This window comes from Sus scrofa, chromosome 5 (genome assembly GCF_054392235.1).
Source record: "Sus scrofa isolate SSC_HxYL_T2T_F1_AM1 chromosome 5, Sscrofa_HxYL_maternal_Yorkshire_Landrace_v2.0, whole genome shotgun sequence".
Classification (NCBI taxonomy): domain Eukaryota; kingdom Metazoa; phylum Chordata; class Mammalia; order Artiodactyla; family Suidae; genus Sus; species Sus scrofa.
In genome coordinates, this window is record NC_139387.1 from 81,562,405 (window position 1) to 81,582,963 (window position 20,559).

The 20,559-nt window shown below is 37.3% G+C and overlaps 1 protein-coding gene across 12 annotated transcripts in view; it reads right to left on the reverse strand.

The window, feature by feature from the left end:
• Positions 1–20,559, reverse strand: part of ADAMTS20 (ADAM metallopeptidase with thrombospondin type 1 motif 20) — a 210,223-nt gene that overhangs the window by 38,383 nt on the left and 151,281 nt on the right. For 8 of the 12 annotated variants that reach the window (XM_085024338.1, XM_085024337.1, XM_085024341.1 and 5 more), the window contains 3 exon segments: positions 7,747–7,914; positions 958–1,131; positions 550–720 (listed from right to left, as the gene is read on the reverse strand). In XM_085024338.1, the coding sequence (XP_084880464.1) occupies positions 550–720; positions 958–1,131; positions 7,747–7,914 (513 nt within the window). 12 annotated transcript variants of the gene reach the window in all.

The window sequence follows — 20,559 nt, forward strand, 5'->3', positions numbered from 1 at the left end:
TTTTTTCTCTTTTTTTTTCTTTTTAGGGCCACACCCATGGCATATGGAAGTTCCTAGGCTAGAGGTCGAATCAGCTGCAGCTGCTGCCCTACGCCACAGCCACAGCAACGTGGGATCCAAGCCACATCTGTGACTTACACCACAGCTCACAGTAACAGATCATTAACCCACTGAGTGAGGCCAAGTATCAAAAGTGCATCATCCTTATGGATACTAGTTGGGTTCATAACCCACTGAGCCACAATGGGAACTCCCAGGAAAAAAAATTTAAGCAGCCAACTATGCAAGGACAGATGCCAAACTGTTCCTGGTAGTTGGTTTCACAGTTGCCACCACCTGGCACTCCAGAACTGCACCAGAGTTTAGCTTACATGTCACTTGGACTCTACTTGCACCGTCCATCTGCCAGCAGTTTTATTCCTTAGATGGATATGCACAGCATTATTTGCTTCCATGTTCAAATTCAGAACCAGTTTCAACAGGGTCAGATTTGAGACCCAGTTGTATTTTCCAGGAGCGAAAATTCTCAACGTCCTTTCTTTGCCTTACCTGCGATGAGTCTCCTGTTACCACAATATACTTGCAGGGAGGATTTCCGCACCGTTTGATTGAAAGAGGTCGGGTTAAAGGATCACAGAAACTTTCGTTCACTTGAAGGTTTCGTGCATCCACGCACCTCACCTGCCGACGCGTCTCTCTTTGCTTACATGATGTTGAACACTAGAAACACAAGGACAAAACGAAGAACACGTTCTTTTATTGAAGCATTGTCTTTGGATGTTTACTGGTCAGTACTCACATACAGGAGTTCTCCTGTGGCTCAGTTGGTTAAGGATCCTGTGTTGTCCCTGCAGCAGCTCGGGGTGCTGCTGTGGCCCAGGTTCAATCCCTGGCCCGGGAACTTCTGCATGCCAGGGGCACAGCCAAAAAATAAATAAACAAACATTCAGTACTCACATCGAGCCACCCTCCTGCCACCCACTGGTACTGTATGCAGTCCTGATGCCAACATTGTCTCTGAAAATAAGGCCGTGTGGAGCGATCACACTTTTCTTCTGCCACCCGACCAACGCCTCGCAGTCTGCAATACACATCCCTTTGCTGAAGTCCAGAGCCGCAGGTCACAGAGCACTACCAAGAAGCCCAAACAATTTGAATAATTAATTCACAAATACCAAATTATGTAAAAATTGCAAAATAGAGTCATGACCTACTTTCTTGTTTCTTTTCAACATAACCTGATATTATATCATACATTGGCTAGAAAGCACATGCAAGAAGTATTTTTGACATTGTCTGGTCTGGAGCATTTATACAAATATACAAATAGATTTTCTTTATTTTGCAACACCTATTCAAGCTTTACAGTAATTATGACCATTTCTCTGTCCGAATTGATAAAGTTTTCTTCTGACTTAAGCATACTTCCTATCTATAAAAACGTACCACTCAATCTAACTATTCTAATAACCACACTGCTTAAAAATATTTAAATTCTAACTCTGCATGCCTAATCTCCATCAAAGAAACAACAATCTTGGAGCCCCGTCATGGCTCAGCAGAACCAAATCTGACTAGTATCCATGAGGATGCAGGTTCGATGCCTGGTCTTGCTCAGTGGGTTAAGGATCCAGCATTGCCTTGAGCTGTGGTATAGATCGTGAGTTGCTGTGGCTTGATGTAGGCCAGGGGCTACAGCTCCGATTTGACCCCTCGCCTGGGAACCTCTATATGCTGCAGGTACGGGCCTAAAAAAACAAAAAAAAGAAAAAAAAAAAAAAAAGAAAAGAAAAGAAACAATAATCTCCAAGTGTGTGCTATGTTCGTCTTTAAAGTATAGCCCCTACTACAGCTTGGGGATCCAAATAGTTGCTTATTCATTGATTCATAGGATATACTTCATTGATTGTATTTCAATGGACAAGTATTGGGAAACTATAAGCATACAGTTTACTTTGGTAACCTTCTCTTAACCTCTCCAGGTCTCATTGTTCTTATCTGTACAAAGATTTTGTGCTATTTGTAAAATTTCAAAGAACAATTCCCACACATTTACTCCTGACAACAGCTCTGCAAAGAAGGTACCAGGGCTGAGAGCCTGAGACTCAGAGATGTGAAGTCATTTGCCTGAGCTGCTGCCTTGAGTCAGTGGTGAAGCAGGTTTAAGCCCACTTCTTTCTTTGCCAGACTTTGAGCTCTCAGCATGCTGCCTCTGGGGGTAGAGGAGGTTTTTTCAGCTCTACAGGCCAGATCATAAAACAGCAGAGCTTGACCACCACCGAGAGCTCTGATGCCAACATTAATAAAGTTGGAGAACATCGAGGGGTGTTTATTTAATTTGGGAGCTTGGTCTTTATACTCTGTTATTCCAGAAGGGACTGGAGTTCATATTGAGGAGTAGGTGCGACCTCATTGCTGTTCCCACCTCTGATATTAGGAGGATAAAAACTCAGGTGGTTCACAAAGATCTCTATTTCTGCAGGGTTCCCAGAGTCACTGATTTCTTTTTCCCTAATAATAAATATTTATCTGCAGAACGTAGTTTCACCATGAATTTTTTTAAAAATTCAAAGCCCGCAAAAGCAAGAACTTCCTTCACCTAATAGATTCATGCAGGATTTTGACTCTAAAGGCACGTTCAAAGTTAGTTTTCTATCTTGGGTGTATAAATGGCAATCACTGACTTGAAGAGGATTTTTGTATTTTTTAACGTATGATGAACATTACACATATCTACATACTTATTTTTATGGACCTTGATTTTTATGCTTAAGCAGTTGACTTTTGCTAACTTATGAAATGCTTTCACAAAAAAATACATGGCTCCTTTGTATGGAGACAATAATAACTTGTCTTGCACAGGGCACAGTATTAAGCAATCTAGGACATCACGTTGGAACGTGGTTTAGCTCATCTGAAGCTCATGTGAAAATGGTTATCTTATAAAATAAGGCTCTTTTCAAGGGGAGTAATTTCAGAAATACAAACTATATTTGCAAAATTTCCAATCTCTAAACCTGAAAAAAAATCCTTAAAAAATTCATAAAACACAGCTTAGCAAAGAAGTTCTGTCAAACAAATATAATTTTCTATGGCTCCACAATCCACAGTGGCTTACTAGTCCTTTGACCATAGCACATGTTTAGAAGAATCCACTGAGACCATGAGTAGCTACTACTGTGGACCTTACTCTAAAAAAAAAAAAAAAAAAAAAAAAAAAAAGACTACAACTTGGGAAAACACAAGTAATATTTGTTTTTCACTTTTTTAGACGTAAGAGTGCAACGGAGTAAACTGATGTGATTTCAGATTTGAACAGAGAAGAGGCAGACCATCTTAAGCATCAAGAAAAATGATAAAGGAAGAGTTAATAGGCAGCCTAGAAATAGAAAGCAGTATTCAGGCACTAGCTAGGAAAGACTGACAAGCAGAGTCACTCAGTCCCAGAGCAAAAGACATCCTCTCTATCCTTGGGCTCCAGCCTGTCCTCCTGGAAGACTCAACCTGGGTGGAAAGATGAAGTGGCTCTGGATCCTTGGGCAGGGGCCAAGGGGCCATGAGGACTTAAGAGTTACTGTCTTTTTTTTTTTTTTTTGGCTGCACCCACAGCATGTGGAAGTTCCCAGGCCAGGGGTCAAACTTATGCCACAGCAGGTCGTGAGCTAGCAAAGTGACAACACCAGATCCTTAACTTGCTGAGCCACATGGAAACTCCAAGAATCACTATCTTTTTAGATTATAAAAGATATATATATATACACACACACACACATCAGGATGTTCTCAAATATAGAGATGCTTATATGTATTTTGGAAATATAGAAAATATGGAATAAGAGAAATATAAAATCACTTAACTATACCAGCATGTAGCACACAGCTTCCAAAAAAACCCTTTTTTTCAGACAAGGGGCTTTGGGAAAGGGTGGTACTAGCTGGTAGATGTGTGTGATTTTGGAACTCTTATGACATTTGGTTCCAGCTATGATCTTAAAATATTAGGAAGAAAATGATGAGTCCCCAAAAAGAGGAACCAAGTAAGTGACTGCTATCAAGTGGCTATAGATTCAATAGGTTTGCATGAGATTCTTTAGGTATCTTTGTAAGCTGTCCAGCAGGTTTGCCAAGACCAAGGGGAGGTGAGGATTCTGGATAATTTTTTTTTTTTCTGAGCATAAAAACTGTGTTAGGATGGCACAGAACTGAACAGATGGGGCCTGGGGTGATAAGGAATCTAACACCAGGCTGGCCTTAAAAACTTAAATTTATAAGTGAAGCTGGTATCTTCAAAACAGGTAAAATTAAGTGAAAACAAAAACAAACAAAAGTTTTGGTTCCAGAAAGGATAAGATGAGGAGTTTTTCTTTTCTTTTTAAATGATTTTAGTATTTCCTTTGCCTCTAAATGTATACATCTGGATCCAAAGGACAAAGGACCCTATATAGCAATGTATGTTCCTGTTTGGCAGCAGTCGTTACAATGCATTACTAAAAAAATGATGTCAAATAACAAATGAAGAATGTTAACTTGAAAACTCATGTGAGTACCTCTGTGGTCACAATTTGCCAAATGAGTCTTTCCATTGGAGGTATAAGGTAAAATAGTAATAAAATAAAATTATTTTATGGCAAACCATTATATTAAAGCAATGTTACCATTTATGCAGTCAGAACAAAGTAGCAACCGGTGATTATTTCGTAACTACCTCTGAAATTACACTTCTGTTGAATATATTATTATACGCAGTGCAGTGACAACCTGCAATTGTTAACTTCATGCGAGTACTTCTTATAGAATAAATCAAAAGCCAGTGACTTCACACGGGGTCATTTGTTTCTGGCAGAGATTCGAGGATTGTGTAGGTGTCTGAAGCTAATTTCTATGACGAGGAAATTCAAATTCAATTCAAAGAGCAGAAATCCGACTCTGTACAAAAGCATCTGTGTTTTTTACAGTCTTTGCATATTCATATCTGTATCTTAGAAACTCTGAAAATACATTCCTTTAGTGAATCTTATATAATTTCATACTTGGTGGTGAGCCAAGGCCAAGTTGTTAGCACCGTTGATTGATTCATTTTTGTGGGGCTGGAGGGAAGGGTCAGGAAGTGTCCCTCATGAATAATAACCACAGCAGCTGCAGCAGCTGCAAGACAGCACAGGATCCTGGTGGCCAAAAGGCAGAGTCTCCCCATCTCCACTCCCAGTCCCCAGCAGCTCCTGCCTGATGTCAGAAGGAGCAAGTATCTGCCATATGCTGGGTGCAGGGCCTTTAGAGTATTTCTCCCTCTTGGAGAAAACTACTATGCCATTATCCTGACACATCTTTAAAGTAAAGCAAACCCTCACTTTTAGCAAAACCACAATATGACAAATATACATATTAAGAGGTGGCCAGTCTTTTTTTGCAACTAAACCACAGTATTCAAAGTAAGAAGTATTTAGCAATATTCTAAGCCGGATGCAGAGTGAACAAGATAGCCATTGTGTCTAAGAGTCCGTGTCCTGAGATAATGCTGAAGAAATAGGCATGGGTTAGGTTTTAGACTTACCTCCTAAATACAACTTTAGGTCATAGAAGAATGATGAGCTAGAATGGAGTGGTTGCCAAGGAGACTCAAGAGTTACTTTGAAGGAATTGAGAGAAGCTAGGGAGTGGCTAACTGTGGGGAGAAAGGATGGGCCAAATATTTCTTTCTTGAATGATTTAGTAAGTAGTAGTGGCATTCATTAAATAAAATAGGTTAGGAAGTTCTCATCATGGCTCAGAGGTAAGGAACCCAACTAGTATCCATGAAGACTCAGGTTCAATCCCTGGCCTTGCTCAGTGGGTTAAGAATCTGGCGTTGCTGTGAGCTATGGTGTAGGTCACAGAAGCGGCTCAGATCTGGTGTTGCTGTGGCTGTGGTGTAGGCTGGCATCTGCAGCTCTGATTCAACCCCTAGCCTGGGAAGGTGCAGCCCTAAAAAGCAAAAAATATTTTAAAATAAAAAAATAAAACAGGTTAACAGAAATCTTCTAAATCATGAATCATGACCTCTGCTAAAACACAAGAAATAATTGCATTTACCAATATTTGATGCAGAAGCAAATGTTTATATATGTATATGTGTGTGTATATATTTGTTTATTATATGTGTATAATTTGCTTTTTTGTTTTGAGGTGGAAAACAAAGACATGTTTGCTTCTAATTTTCAGTCAGACATGAGCCACATTCCACAATTCTCAGCACCCTAACACTTGATAGAGGTTGCCTCTTCTATACAGAAACCTGAGATGCTCACTCAATTTGGGAGCTTTTTATTCAAAAACAGTGATGCACTGACACTGTCACTTTAAAAGCTGGTGCCCTTCCACCAACATGCCTTTTTCAAGGAGTAAAGATGAAAACTTAGGGGCCCTAGGGAACCCCACTTCTAGCTCCTGTTTGAACCCCTATCTTCCTAACAGGTATAGATCCAACATCGGACAGAGAAAAGGATGCTTCATCAGCTGAAGATGGGTTTCTTTTTCCTACTGTAGGACTAGGTCCTTTAAGAAGTGGCTAAATCTGGACCTAAAGATTATCATACTAAGACAGAGAAAGACAAACATCATATCATATCACTTATATGTGGAATCTAAAAAAAAGGATACCAATGAACTTATTTGCAGAACAGAAAAAGACTCACAGACTTTGAAAACAAACTTACAGTTACCAAAGGGGACAGGTGGGGAGGTGGAATGGACTGGGGGTTTGGGATGGGCCTATGCATACTGAGGTATATGGAATGACTGGCCAACAGGGACCTGCTGTATAGCACAGGGAACTCTACCTAATATTCTGTGATAATCTATATGGGAAAATCATCTGAAAAATAATAGGTGTGTTTATTCATGTATAACATGAGTCACTTTGTTGTACAGCAGAAATGATCACAAGACTGTAAATCAACAACACTTCAATAAAACTTTAAAAATGAGAAAGAAAGAAATGTATAACTACGGTGAGGTAATGCTGGGAGCAGCCAGATAGCTGTGCTGAAAACCTAGCGCCCCTGAGGTCAGGCCTTGGGAAATTATTCTCGTCAACATTACTGGCTTCATTTGTAGCCTTTTCCCTGGCTGGTCTTTGCTTGGCAAGCACATTCAAATGTCTGCTTTCCCCGGTTTGGGTGTGGAGCTTACTTTCCTGAGTGGTGCAGGGAGCAGTCACCCTTCTTTTATAAACTGAGGTCTTAGCCTGGGCCTCTATGTATCAGCTATCACGTTCGCTGAGTCTCTCCAAATGTGTCCACTCTGGCCTCTGACCAGGCCGGGCTCCCCGGTTCTGTCATGTCCTTAACTTTTAAACAGCCTCCAATTACAATCTGTGTGGAACGCACCAGTCCCATTTCCCAAGTTGCAACCTCAGTTCAGTGGAAACAGGCAGTTGCTAAATACCTCATCATATATATTTTACTGTTAGACCACCTGGAATAATATTATAATCATCAGTAGCCTCCTTAGTAGTCGGTAACAGAATTTCTTGTAAAGTTTACAGCCACACCAAAAAAAAGATCAAAGGATTAATTTGTTATTAACTATGAATTTAGCAAATGTGTTAATACTGTACAGTATTCAGAGCATAGTATAAAAAATGTGTAGTAGAATAAAACACATTTAGTGGAGTAAAACTTTCAAGGTTATTTAAAGCATGCAGAATGAATTAAGATTTTTCTTTTTAAAGGCAAAAATGCATATATCGTCATAAAACACCTTACATACCTGCTTCCATCTGTTGGCTTTCCATGAAGGGCATCTGGCAGATCTACAAGCTTTATGAGTTCGGGGTTTCCGTAGATGACTGCAATATTTTTCTTCCAATTTCCCATGGAATCGGTCAACGCAAAGTACCTCACGGTACTTTAAACCTTTACCACAAGAAGCTGAGCACTGGAGAATAAATATGAATATGCTTGATTCATTGTATTTTGACTAATTTTACGGTACCTACAAGAAGTCTAAAACATCATTGCTTTGATATTTTCTTTCTTTAATCTTTAATTAAATCTTTAATCTTTCTTTCTTTTTTTTTGTTTTGTTCTGTTTTGTCTTTTTTTAGGGCCATACCCACAGCACATGGAGGTTCCCAGGCTAGGGGTCAAGTTGGAGCTGTAGCTGCCAGCCTACCCTACAGCCACAACAATGCAAGATCCAAGCCGCATCTGTGACCTACACCACAGCTCATGGCAACGCCAGATTCTTAACCCACTGAGCAAGACCACGTGGATGCTAGTCAGATTCATTTCCGCTGAGCCACAACAGGAACTCCAGACTTTGATATTTCTAATGAGAGAATTTAAAATTTGCTAATCTGCCCAGGTCATTAATTGATGTTGCTATCACAAGATATCCATATATGCTATAAAAAAGTATTGATTACCTACTACATAACAAGCACTCTTCTGGTAAATGCTTTAGATCTTTGAAAGTTAAAAATTATCTTCAGCTAATTCCTGCTATGACACATAATCCAATACAACTTGCTTTCTTTTTTTAATTTTATTTATTATAGTTGAGTATAACTTGCTTTCAATTTTGTATGGTCACCACCTATGCTAACCCCTGTCGACTAAAAAAAAAAAAAAAAACGCAACGTGAAAGTTGAGTTAGGTTTTATTTGGGGTGAAATTAGGACCTAAGCCCTGGAGGCAGCACCTTAGGTAGCCCTGAGAAACTGCTCCGAGGAGGCGAGGGGTGAAGCTAGGAAAAACGAATTTTTGCAACAATGGGGAGGTAGTAGGAACAAAAGATTTATAGGTAACCAGATTGACAGAACATTCACAGAAAACCCTTTCGATGGGGAGACACAAAGGTCTGGGCTTCCTGGAATCACTCCTCTGATAGGCTTTCCTGAGTTCCCTCAGGGCTCATGGGCCCACCCTTGGGAGTGGCTGTTCTCACTGCTGACCTCGACATCTTTTGCTTTGCCCACTAAGGACAGCCCGGGAGGCAGTATTTCAGATGCTGCCCCAAAGAGGAAAGGGGGGGATATGATATAAGTCATAAAGGTGAAGGGGGAGGGCCCTACAGCCATGCACACATTTTGCAGAAGTTTTTGGCTGGTCTCGTGAAGGTGATTACTAGTCATGGACATTAGTCATCTTTGATGGATTTTAGTGTTTTTCTGGATATGAGGAGATGCAAGAATTGGGTTCATAAAATCCTCTCCTGAAAATATCTATTTGAAGGCCTGTTCTTCCAGTTTTCCCAGAGCACAGACGGCCTCACTCCTGGTCTGCACCCTGAGCTCCACTCAGGGGGGTGCTGCAGGTCTGCAGCTGCAGTTGCTCATGCAGTTGCTCCATGTAGAGGCTGATGGCAAGTGCCAGACTTCAGTTCACACCCCATACACTTTGCCACAATGCAAAGTATATTTTGGATGTTAAAAAAAAAACAAAAAAAAAACTCAACATTGGAAACTTTGGTTGAGAAAGAAAAAAAATTTTTTTGGCTGCATCCATGGCATGTGGAAGTTCCTGGGCCAAGGGGAGAATCCACGCCAGAGCAGTAACCTGAGCTGCCACAGTGACAACACAAGATCTTTGACCCACTGAGCCATTGAGGAACTCCCTCAGAAAAAATTAAGGGCAATTCAGTTCAGGTTTGCTTTAAGCATCAGTTTGGAAACTGTGTTTCTTCATCCTCAAGCCTCCAAAATATTTAGTAAAAATCTAAAACCTAAAATCTCTGTAAAGATATAGGGGAAATAATGATTGGACTTCATTTTTTTCAACCAGTTTTCATTTCATGAATGAAGCCAATGCAGAGGAGAGGAAAGGGCCCGGGGCTCTGGCACTGAATACCAGCTGTGCCACTTACTAGCCAGGTGACTTTAAGCGTATTTCATCCTCTGTCCAAGCCACAGTTTCTTCACTTATACAGTGGTGATAATAATGCTTTATCTTCAAGGTACTTATATTCTAAATGACACATACCATCAATAGTTACAGGTTTATTATGAATTTAGCATGGGCTAAAGAATATGAAATGAATGTCTCACCCAGTCCTGTTACACATGTGCTTCCTCAATCAATGCTAGTTTCCTCCTCTACCATTTCCCCGCATAGAGTCTCAGGATGTTGACAATTTTCAGCATGATATATGTACCAGGGAAAAGTCAAACAAAAAAGACATGGATTCCGGACAACTCCTCTCCTTCCTCTGAGACAGCTGCTCACATATGGTTTCGTTTAGAAACATAGACTGGGTTCTGAGAACATTAGATAATATATTATGCATTTTATGTATATTGTGAGTTCAAAGACTTGGACTATCTGCTAATAGACTATAGATGCCCAAACCATTTTAAATTTTAAAAAAGAATAGTTTAGGGAAAATGTACCTTTTTACCTTATCTGCAATATTATATCCCATTTGTGTAGGCAATTAATTGAAGTTGGTGCCTTGATTACTAAGACATTACCGTATCTGAGATGCTCTCTTCCCATGAACACCTATCGCTTTACATCCACTTAGAACACACTTAATGTGTGAATCACTAATGCAGCTCATACACTGTATTATGTACATTCTTTCCTGCTATTGACCTTCTCTTCCAGGTCTTCTTTATGCTCTACTCTTCCTGGCCCCTTATTTTGGGCACCTCCCAGCCTATTTGACTTTACTATTTCTTAAAAAGTATAACATATTTTATACTAAAAAAAAATCACATACTATCGAGTACCAAGCATATATTATCAGGGAGTGTATGTACATGTTCACACATGGGAGAAAGATTTTTTCCCTCAGGTGTCTGTTATTTTTTCTAACTTTTAAATTGTGACCTTTTGAACAAAAGAGCATTCATTACTCCCCACTGATATTCCCTTTTAAAAAGGAATCATTATTGTGAATATTCGTGATATGAGCACCGTTAGTACTTACGGAAGATGGGAAAATATTTACTATTTCAGTCATTCTATGAATAGTAGTGTTTCTACCACATACCAAGAGTAGCATATAAATGTAATTTCATTAAACATCTTTTGACTTTGTCCTTGCTTTATCTTCAAGGTCCTTATACTCTAAATGACACATATCATCAAAGAAAATGAATAATGCCACAGTACATCATAAGTAAAAGTTAAATTCAATAGAGATACGAATAAAAATACTACAAAACCAAGACTTAAATGCCGTTTGCAGCACTGCAGGGCAATGGGGAATCTTGGAAGAGGGACAGTGGTATAACAAAACACACAAGACTCTTTCACATTTAGAAAGTGGGGTTCCACAAGGCACCCTGTTTTGCAGAACCAAGGTGCTGGGCTTTAGCCCACATGACTTTTATTATGGAAGGTGCCCTATGTAGATTAGTGAGCAGGAACAGGCAAAGGCGGTGACAAAGACAAAGCTACCTCTTAGTGAATAACAAAGGAAAGTATTAGCACTGGTGCATACCTCTAGGGCATAGGGCATAGTGCTGCTGCTTATAGAATAGCATAGTTTATGCATAACTCCCTTATTTTATCTTTGAAGGAGACCCTGTACATTAGAAATCTGCAACAGCAGATGTTTGCCTTCTGCAGAGATCAGCTGTTCAGTGGTCTCCAACACTTAGAAGCCATTAAAATAATATAACAAAAATTATGATTGGATTAAGAAATTCATGAAAAGTGGGCACTTCTCTAGGAGATATTTGCTAAGTACTCAGGGAGAGATGATATTTAAACTCAGTCTTGAAGATGTAGGTTTGTTGATGGACAAAGACAGATGGGCTTATATATTTGTTTGATATGCCTTATCCAGACATTGCCCATGTGTCTCTGTTTTGCAAAATTCTCCTAGTTCTTTTATCAGTTCCAAGAATCCAAGAATCAGGCAGTAAACATGCAGGAAATAATTGATATTTCTGTTAAAAGTGACCAGTTCACTTATGAAACTATGTAACATCGGAGGAGACATTAAACTAAAGATTCTACTTTAGAACTGAACAATACATTTCCTCTGTGAGCAACATCTGTGAATGGAATGTAAGCTCCAACACTGTCTTCAACACCAAAGGTAAGATTAGTCTTCACAATCTCAATAGTGTCTCCTCATCTAATTCGAAATCATCTTTGATTCTTTCTCTTCTTTATTATTCTAATTTGTAACTAAGACTATCGTTAAACATAATTTTAAACGTATTTTTTATTTCTTCTCAAGAACTGACAATGGATCTCTATCGTCTTTAATAGAAAATCAAAATTTATACTCTTCCCCTGTTTTCTTGACCTGCCAAATTTCAGGCAACATACTTTTCCATCTTTATAGTCTGTTACTTTTTTCTCAACACCTAAACTTTGATCTGCTTAGGCTTAATATAATTACTTTCTCTTTAATGTGACATATTCATTCAACAACAGTGCCTAATTCATATTATTTCCTTTTACCTCAGCTAATCACTCCCCTTGGTGCTTTCTAAATAGTATTTAGCCTTAAAGCTCTAAGTCAACCCCATGTCTAGGGTGAATACATACCAATCTTTGACTTCACTGAACTCTTCTGTCTCACTCTGTTTTTAGCACTTCATCGTTTTCTATTTTTATCACATGCTTTATCTATCCAGCCTTCTGGAGGTCAAGGACCTTTCAGATCACCTACATCTCCCACCAAGTGGCAGGTACTATAAACATCAGCTGATTAATAGATGTTGCTCCTAAGTGCAAGCAATTCTTATTTGTTTTTATTAAACTCTAAACCAATTTATTAAAACATTTTACATTCCATGCAATATATTTATTTGTTACTAAACTCAAAGTCTTCTAGGAAAGGTAGACAAAAAGTACAAGATCAAAGAACTGCAAAGGAAAGTATGCTTTGGTTATACTTTTAAAGTAGACCTCTCTTTCTCCAAGATCTGAAGAGGAATAAGTACAGTATTTTATCATGTCTGATGAATTCCATGTGGGGATTTAAGTAAAAGAGAACATGTTATGCAAAGAATTATATTTTAGCTGGAATGAGGCAGTCACAGAATAAATAACTAGTAAAATGCTACCTTCCTTCTCTCAAACCACAGTACATTCGGAGTTGCAAAGTTTCCACAAAATAGCTTATTTGGTAGAGAAACCAAATGGCAACTCTTTCTTCTGAATTATTTTCAGGTTTTTTTTTTTTTTTTTTTCAGTTTTGTTTTTCTCTATTTTAAATCTCTAATACCATCCTATTCCCTGGAGGTTTTATTAACGCTGGATAATTTATTTCTAGCATTCTTGTCAAAATTTTTTTCTTTAAAATCACTTGAATCATCCTTGGTTGACAGTCTTACTAAACCCTTCCTGAGATTTTTGCCATGAATATTATGGATTAGTAAGTGCAGGATGCAACCTCCTTCAAAGCGGTGACATTAGATACTAATGACTGGAACTGACTATTCCAATTACTTACGAATATGACTAAGATATGCCTACTTAAGGAAAACAGGGCATTTGAAACAAACGTATACTTTGCAAGCCCTAAAAATGCAATAGAATATCCAGAATTATGCAGGTTGGCTGGCATATTCAGTCCCAAGTTGGAAAGTTGAAATAAATGAGTTCATTCTAACATGATTCACTTTGGAACAAGTCTGTCCTTGTCTTTAACTTGAAGTTGTACGTAATTACAGAATAACATTAGTTTTGATATTTGAGGTGTGGATTATTGCTTTGTTTGTTTATGTGTAAGGATACTACAGAGGCATGAATGAATTGACAGTTTGTGAGAAACTTGATGAATTTAATTCTAGAAACTTAAGTTCCAAATTAAATTAAAATAAGGAAATGAAGTTTACTGACCTCCAGTTTTAGGAAATGGAAGGCCTTGGGGTGTTGCTCATGTGTGTTTGTCTGTGTGAGTGTCTGTATATTAGACTTTCATGAGCTGTTATGGTGATCTAGATCTTTCTTCTTTCTGACAGTCGTTGAAAACACATTGATATGGGGGGAATTAATATGTATCCTAATTAGTAATAAGGTAGCCCTGAAAAGTAACTATTACACTCTTCCTTTGTCATGGATAAACTGCCCTTTATATACCATAAGCTGGGCAACCATAAGTAATTTCTTTAACTTGCTCAACCTCTATTTGTCATATGTAACATTGGTAAAAGAATACATATTTCATATAAATGTCTGGGTAAAGGTAAGGAGAAAGGGACTTTTTTTTTTTTAAAGAGAAAACTTAGAAAACACTAAAAATTTATAATGCTATAGCAAAATGTAAAAACCTATTAAAATTAATAAGAACAGAAAGTTTCCTGCAGAACGTAACACTGATTACATGAAGGACACGCACAAAAATATCTTCCATAATGGAAAAAAGAATATTGTTTCCTAGAAAATAGTCTGCCCATTCCCAGCTCTGGACCTCACACATGTCATTTTCTCCATCCTAACACCTTTCTTCCATTTCATCCCTACAGATTTTTCAAGGCTGAGTTTTAAATCTCATGCCCTCAGCAAAGCCTCCTTCCCTGATGGAAGACATTAACCCAGACTAAATTAGATTTGGCTTTGACAGAGCTTTATTTTTCCCCTCTTTATTTTATTTTATTCTATTTTATTTTATTTTATATTATTTTATTTGCCACCCTGAGGCATATGTAGTTCCTGAGCCAGGGATCAGATCCAAGCCACAGTCATGACCTAAGCTGCAGTGGCAGCAACTCCAGATGTTTGACCCACTGTGCCAGGTGGGGATCAAATCCTTGTCCCAGCACTCCCAAGATGTCACCCATCCCACTGCACCATGCAGGAAATCCTTGACAGAGCTTTTATAATACTTATATATGGTAGTTACCTGTTCCATGTCTCTTTTCCCTGATAAAGAGACCTGGGAGCAGATCTCCTATTGTAGGAGATCATGAAAAATAGAAAGAACCCCAAATCACTTGTTCCTAATTTAATGTGCTATGAACACTCTTCTCAAAGGAAGAAATAATTCCAGTGCACCATTAACCATAGTTCTTCTAAAATAATAGCTATTCCACTGGTGGTCGCACAAGCTGATTTGAGATTGTATGTTTTAAATTTAATGTTTATTTTACGCAGTAGTGACATCTTTAGTTTTAGCTAGATCTATTAAAAAAAAAAAGGGAAAGAGAAAAGAAAAAAATAAATAAAGTTTTGTCTACTGAATAACAAGTGAAATCAGTTGTTAGTGCTAGAGAGGAAACAAATTCAACTGGGAACCATGCAATTGTGGGTTCAATCCCTGGCCTCACTCAGTGGGTTGGGGATCCAGCGTTACCATGAGCTGTGGTGTGGGTCACAGATGTGGCTCGGATCTGGCGTTGCTATGGCTGTGGCATAGGCTGGTGGCTACAGCTCTGATTCACCTGGGAACCTCCTTATGCCACAGGTACAGCCCTAAAAAGACAAAAAAAAAAAAAAAAATGTCTATTTCACTTGGTACTGTGTAGTGCCATCTATGGATAAAACATGTATTTTTGTTTCTGTGTTCCTCATGTAAACTTTAACTAAATTACCCTACAAATAAATATTTAAAACTAATATTTGACACTATCTTATAAGTATTAGAAACACTTAATATCAGAAAAGACCTCTAACATCAATGGTAAGTTCTATATAAATTTTTTTTTTTTTTTTTTTTTTGGCTTTTCTAGGGCCGCACCTGTGGCCTATGGAGGTTCCCAGGCTAGGGGTCTAATTGGAGCTGTAGCCACCGGCCTATGCCAGAGCCACAGCAACGCGGGATCCGAGACACATCTTCGAACTACACCACAGCTGACAGCAATGCTGGATCCTTAACCCACTGAGCGAGGCCAGGAATTGAACCCTCAACCTCATGGTTCCTAGTCAGATTCGTTAACCACTGAGCTACGACGGTAACTCCTATATTAAATACTTTTAATGACTATTAAAATAAGCAATCAATTAGTGAAAGCACAGACTTTTAAAGAAAAGCTTAGCAATTCATGTAGATTCTTGATGTTTCATTTAAAATTTCGTAATTAATTCAATACATAGCCTAGGTAATTTCCAATTCTCTAAATGGACTTTCAGTCAATAAATTTGGCAATGACCCTATTGTTTAAAGAGAGTTAGTCATTCAAGGCCAATTAATCAGAACTACAATTGTCTTGTAACAGTAAAACTACAGCTTCCTTGACATTTCTCTTCAAGTGCTGATAAGGAGATATTTAAAATTAAACAAGATATTTCAAAATTTGGTAACACTCTTGTAAACATTTTATTCAGTCTTATGCTTTTTCACAAACCACTTCAGGGTTGGTTAAAAATTATGACATTTAGTTTTTCAGCTATCTAAAATAAAGAATCGAACTAGAGCTAAGCATAATTGTCATAATTTTTCTCCTTCAGCCATTTGACTTAACATAAGTTTTCCCATGTTGTTATTATATTAGAAAAAGATTAACAAGAAAATATGAAACAATAAAAATGGGCTACTATTAATTAATTTCCCTTTGCTTTTCAAATTTTTTTTGAAATTTTTGGGATGTTCTGATTGTTTTTTGAAATGCAATCCTAAGTTATCAAACAATCTGATGATGAAAGAATTCTTCACTTTATTTCTAGAGAGTTCATCATCCTTTTGTTTCCTGAGAGCAAGGACCACAGTCACTTGTTGAAAATGTAAAAGCTCCCAACCAAATACTGGTTGTCATTTCTATCCAATTGCTTACTGTGTGGCAGGTATTAACTAATTTTTTCTGATGGCCAAGGAAAACATTACCAAGTGACAAAGTGGTTCACACATTCTTTTGTTTTAGGAGAGCTAAGTTCACAGAAATGCAGTCATTACACATTACAAATCTAAATGCAAATATATCTTCCATTACAAACCAGAAATCATTTCCATCAAGACAAGTGCCACTAAATGAGAAGCATCCATTTACAAAGAATAAAAAAATTGGTTTTGATTTAAATACAAATGTAGGAGTTTCCATGGTGGCTCAGCAGAAATGAAATCTGACTAGCATCCTTGAGGACGCAGGTTCCATCCCTGGCCTCACTCAGTGGTTTAAGGATCCGGCATTGCCGTGAGCTGTGGTGTAGGTCGCAGCCGCAGCTCGGATATGGCATTGCTGTGGCTGTGGTGTAGGCCAGTGGCTCCAGCTCAGATTTGACCCCTGGCCTGGGAAACTCCATGTGCCATGGGTGTGGCCCTAAAAAGACAAAAAATAAAAATAAATAAACACAAATGTATCATAATAGCTAAAACATAATCAAGTATTTGAAGTGTCTCTTGAAATAATTTGAGAAGATGAATTGTGGTTTTCTTAGTCTCTGTGGCAATTCCAAAGTATAATGGGTTTCTCACTACAGGAACATGAATCATTTACCTTTGTTTGGAGCTTCTCAAAATTAAACTATTCGTATACTTTTTTAGTAAAGTTAAATTACAAATTATTCATGGAAAGTTTTTGATCATAGCTATTTTGCTAGAGAATTTCTTAAATATGTTTTGGTGATTATGCTAAATGTTTTTATAACATTCTTATGAAAAAAAGTTCTCTATGAAATGACATATGAGAAAGGGAAATGATGGAGTTTCAGGTCAAAACAGATCAAAAATTAGATTTTCTGTGGAAGAAACACTATTGTGTGTATACATCCATGGGTATATATGTTTTTCTTTCTGAGTTTTAAGAAGCCTATTATAACATTCTCAAAATAAAGAGGCTAAACAAACAAACAAGAAAGAAAACAGACTAAATCTAAACCCCAGGAACAGCATGATTTTTGAAATTTCAAGAAGACAACGATAACTATATATCTAAGTGAAAAGCCCCACTGTAGAAAAATCCTAGGAATTTTAAACCACTACTTTGTAATTAAGGGCACTCCCTACAATAGCAGAATGCTATTTTAAATCGAGCTTCTAAATTATAATAGTAAAACATTAAAGCAGTTAGAGTAGTTCGAGGAAAATAGCCAAAGTATAGGAGAGTAGGGTGTCCCTCTGTTTAAGCAGAAACCAAAAAAATGACAAAATATGCATATTTAGGGTAGAGTGTCAACTCTGTAAAATAGTACTGCTACTGTTCCTTTAATTCAATGCATATGTGCAGTAAGGAGTAAGATACTAAATCTATCAACAGGGACCCCATTCATACTATTTCCTGAAAGATTATACTTAGAGTTTTAAAGTTTAATGGTGTTTGAAAATTTCCTTTTTAACCGACAGACACCCTTTGACTATGCAGCATTAAAAATCCAAGATGGAATTTAATTTTTAAAATATTTACTATTGAAATATTTCACTCAGTTGCATTACATCTGATTGTATTTAAAATGTGAAATTTCAGACATTTAATATTTTTTAAAGTCAGCTTCATTTGCAATGATTTTGGAGTCTCGATTTAAAGGACAAAGAACTACATGCTTAAAACAAATATATCTAGTAAACTTCCATTACAATTATATCGTTGTAAAAATGATAACATTTTAATTTCTATTTCATATTCTATAATTTTATTTTTGAGTATATTTGTATGTATAATGAATTTACAGTTCTAAGCTAATCAGTGCAACAGGATTATCTCACATAAAATGCATTTGGTTAATTCAATTGCAAGTAATATTTAAAGATCATTTACTATAATATAATTGTTAATATTTTCAAAATTACGAATGTAGAAAATCTTCATGATTATTTTCACTTTTCAGTATAAAACCTGAAGCAAAGTTGCAATAACTCATGCAAGTACTTTCTACAGAAATTTTCATCTATCATATATTATTTTCCACACATAAATATTAGGAAATCAGAATGAAAAATCACCCCAATAAATAACTAAATTAGTCAAGTATTAGATTAGTTTTCTTTAATAATAAGATTTGATCAGTCTTTACAAACCTGCAAACATGAGTTACTGAACTCAGGTTTATTTTGCTAGAATCAAAAGTAAATATAGTTCTAATTTTAAAATGTAAGCACTCTTTGTAGCAAAAAAAATTACTCAAGAAAAACTGCTGTTTGTTTAAAGCTTGTAATTTATTTTTTAACTTTCTGTCTAATAGTATAGTTTGTGTGTACTACAAAGAAAGTAATGAACATTTCAGACCTCGCTATAAAATCTGCTTAGCAAGTGAGCCTCATCTAAAGAGTTCCTGTTCAGAGTTTTTATTGACTCACTGAGTAGCACAAACCTTTACAATTATATGGTAACAGGAAAAAATGTTACTGTCAATATGGGAATAATATAAATATTGTCTAATTCTTAACAATTCTTTAGGGGCTGTTATTGTGAATTTATTTTTTCTTGATGTCTTTATACAAATACTATAACCGGGAATGTCACTTTTGTTATACAGTATGGCACATTCCACAATGAAAACCCAGTCCTATTTTATTCCCTGGGAGCATACATTCAGAACCATAAGCATCTGCTTTCCTGGATGGAAAAGGCAGAAAATTATCCAATGTGGGTAGACCATAAAAACATAAAGAGATCAGAAAAATAACTAAAGCATACCTTTTAAAAAAATATTGACTTTCAAGGCATTACTTACTATGGTAACACTTACAAAATTCTTAAAATCAAGTGCCAACAGAATAGCAGAATTTCCCATTTCAAGTTTCTACAAATGTTTTGTGCTAGCTGCGGGAGTTAACAGAAGTGAAGCCAAGAAGTTTGCTTTCAAGTAGAGTTTAAAGGTCTGAAAAGGCATATGCACAGAGAACTCTCAGATGAGAAATAAAAATGAGCTCTATGAATGCTTTGATAAGGGAAAAGTCAGAGTTGAAATTAAAAGAACAATACCGGTCGCACCTATTCATGACTATTTATCACACCCTGTAAAAGACGTGAAGCAAGAATCTTTCAGGGATGAATTTAATATTTCAGTGAATTAGGCTAATTTTAAAATTACCTTACTCAGATTAAAAAATAAATCATTTATATTAAAAATTTAAGGAGGGTTTTTGAGGTTTTTACTGTAAGGAGTGGAGGATAGAATAAAAAAAAAGGGAATGCGGTTTGGAATCAGAGACCCACACTTGAACCCCAGCTGTCAGCAGTTGGACAGCCTTGGGTTTGCTGATCCTCAGTTTTCTCATCATAAAGTGGCAATAATAACACCTACGCTCATGGTAGTCACGAGATTAAAGGTGATAATGTACGAATGAACCTAAAACAGTGCTTGACACAACACTCTAAGGGCATATTAAACCTCCGTTCCCCCCCTTTTTTCTTCCTTTCCCAAATCCTGAGGAAATATAAAATAGGCAGTGAAAACAGAACCTATGGCATGGATTTCTCTATTAAACGTGAATGGAACGGCTCATTGTTCAACGCTCACCCATTTGGATCTCAAGTCAGTAGTGAGAGAAGGAGGGTAATCACCTCAAGGGAATTCAGTAAGACCCTGTCTGTTTCCCCGGTTAAAAGATTGTTTCCCTAGATGCTGAAAAATGCGTCAGACATCAGGTTACCTTCAGAGTGGAGGTAAGAAAGAGAAAGTAGAACAGCAAGTGAAAAGACACATGGCCAAAAACATTAACCAGTTTCAGTTAACAGTGGTGGAACCACCATATAGATTCATTGCCCCTCCCCCCTCAATTTTTTTCAACACGTGGAGTCGA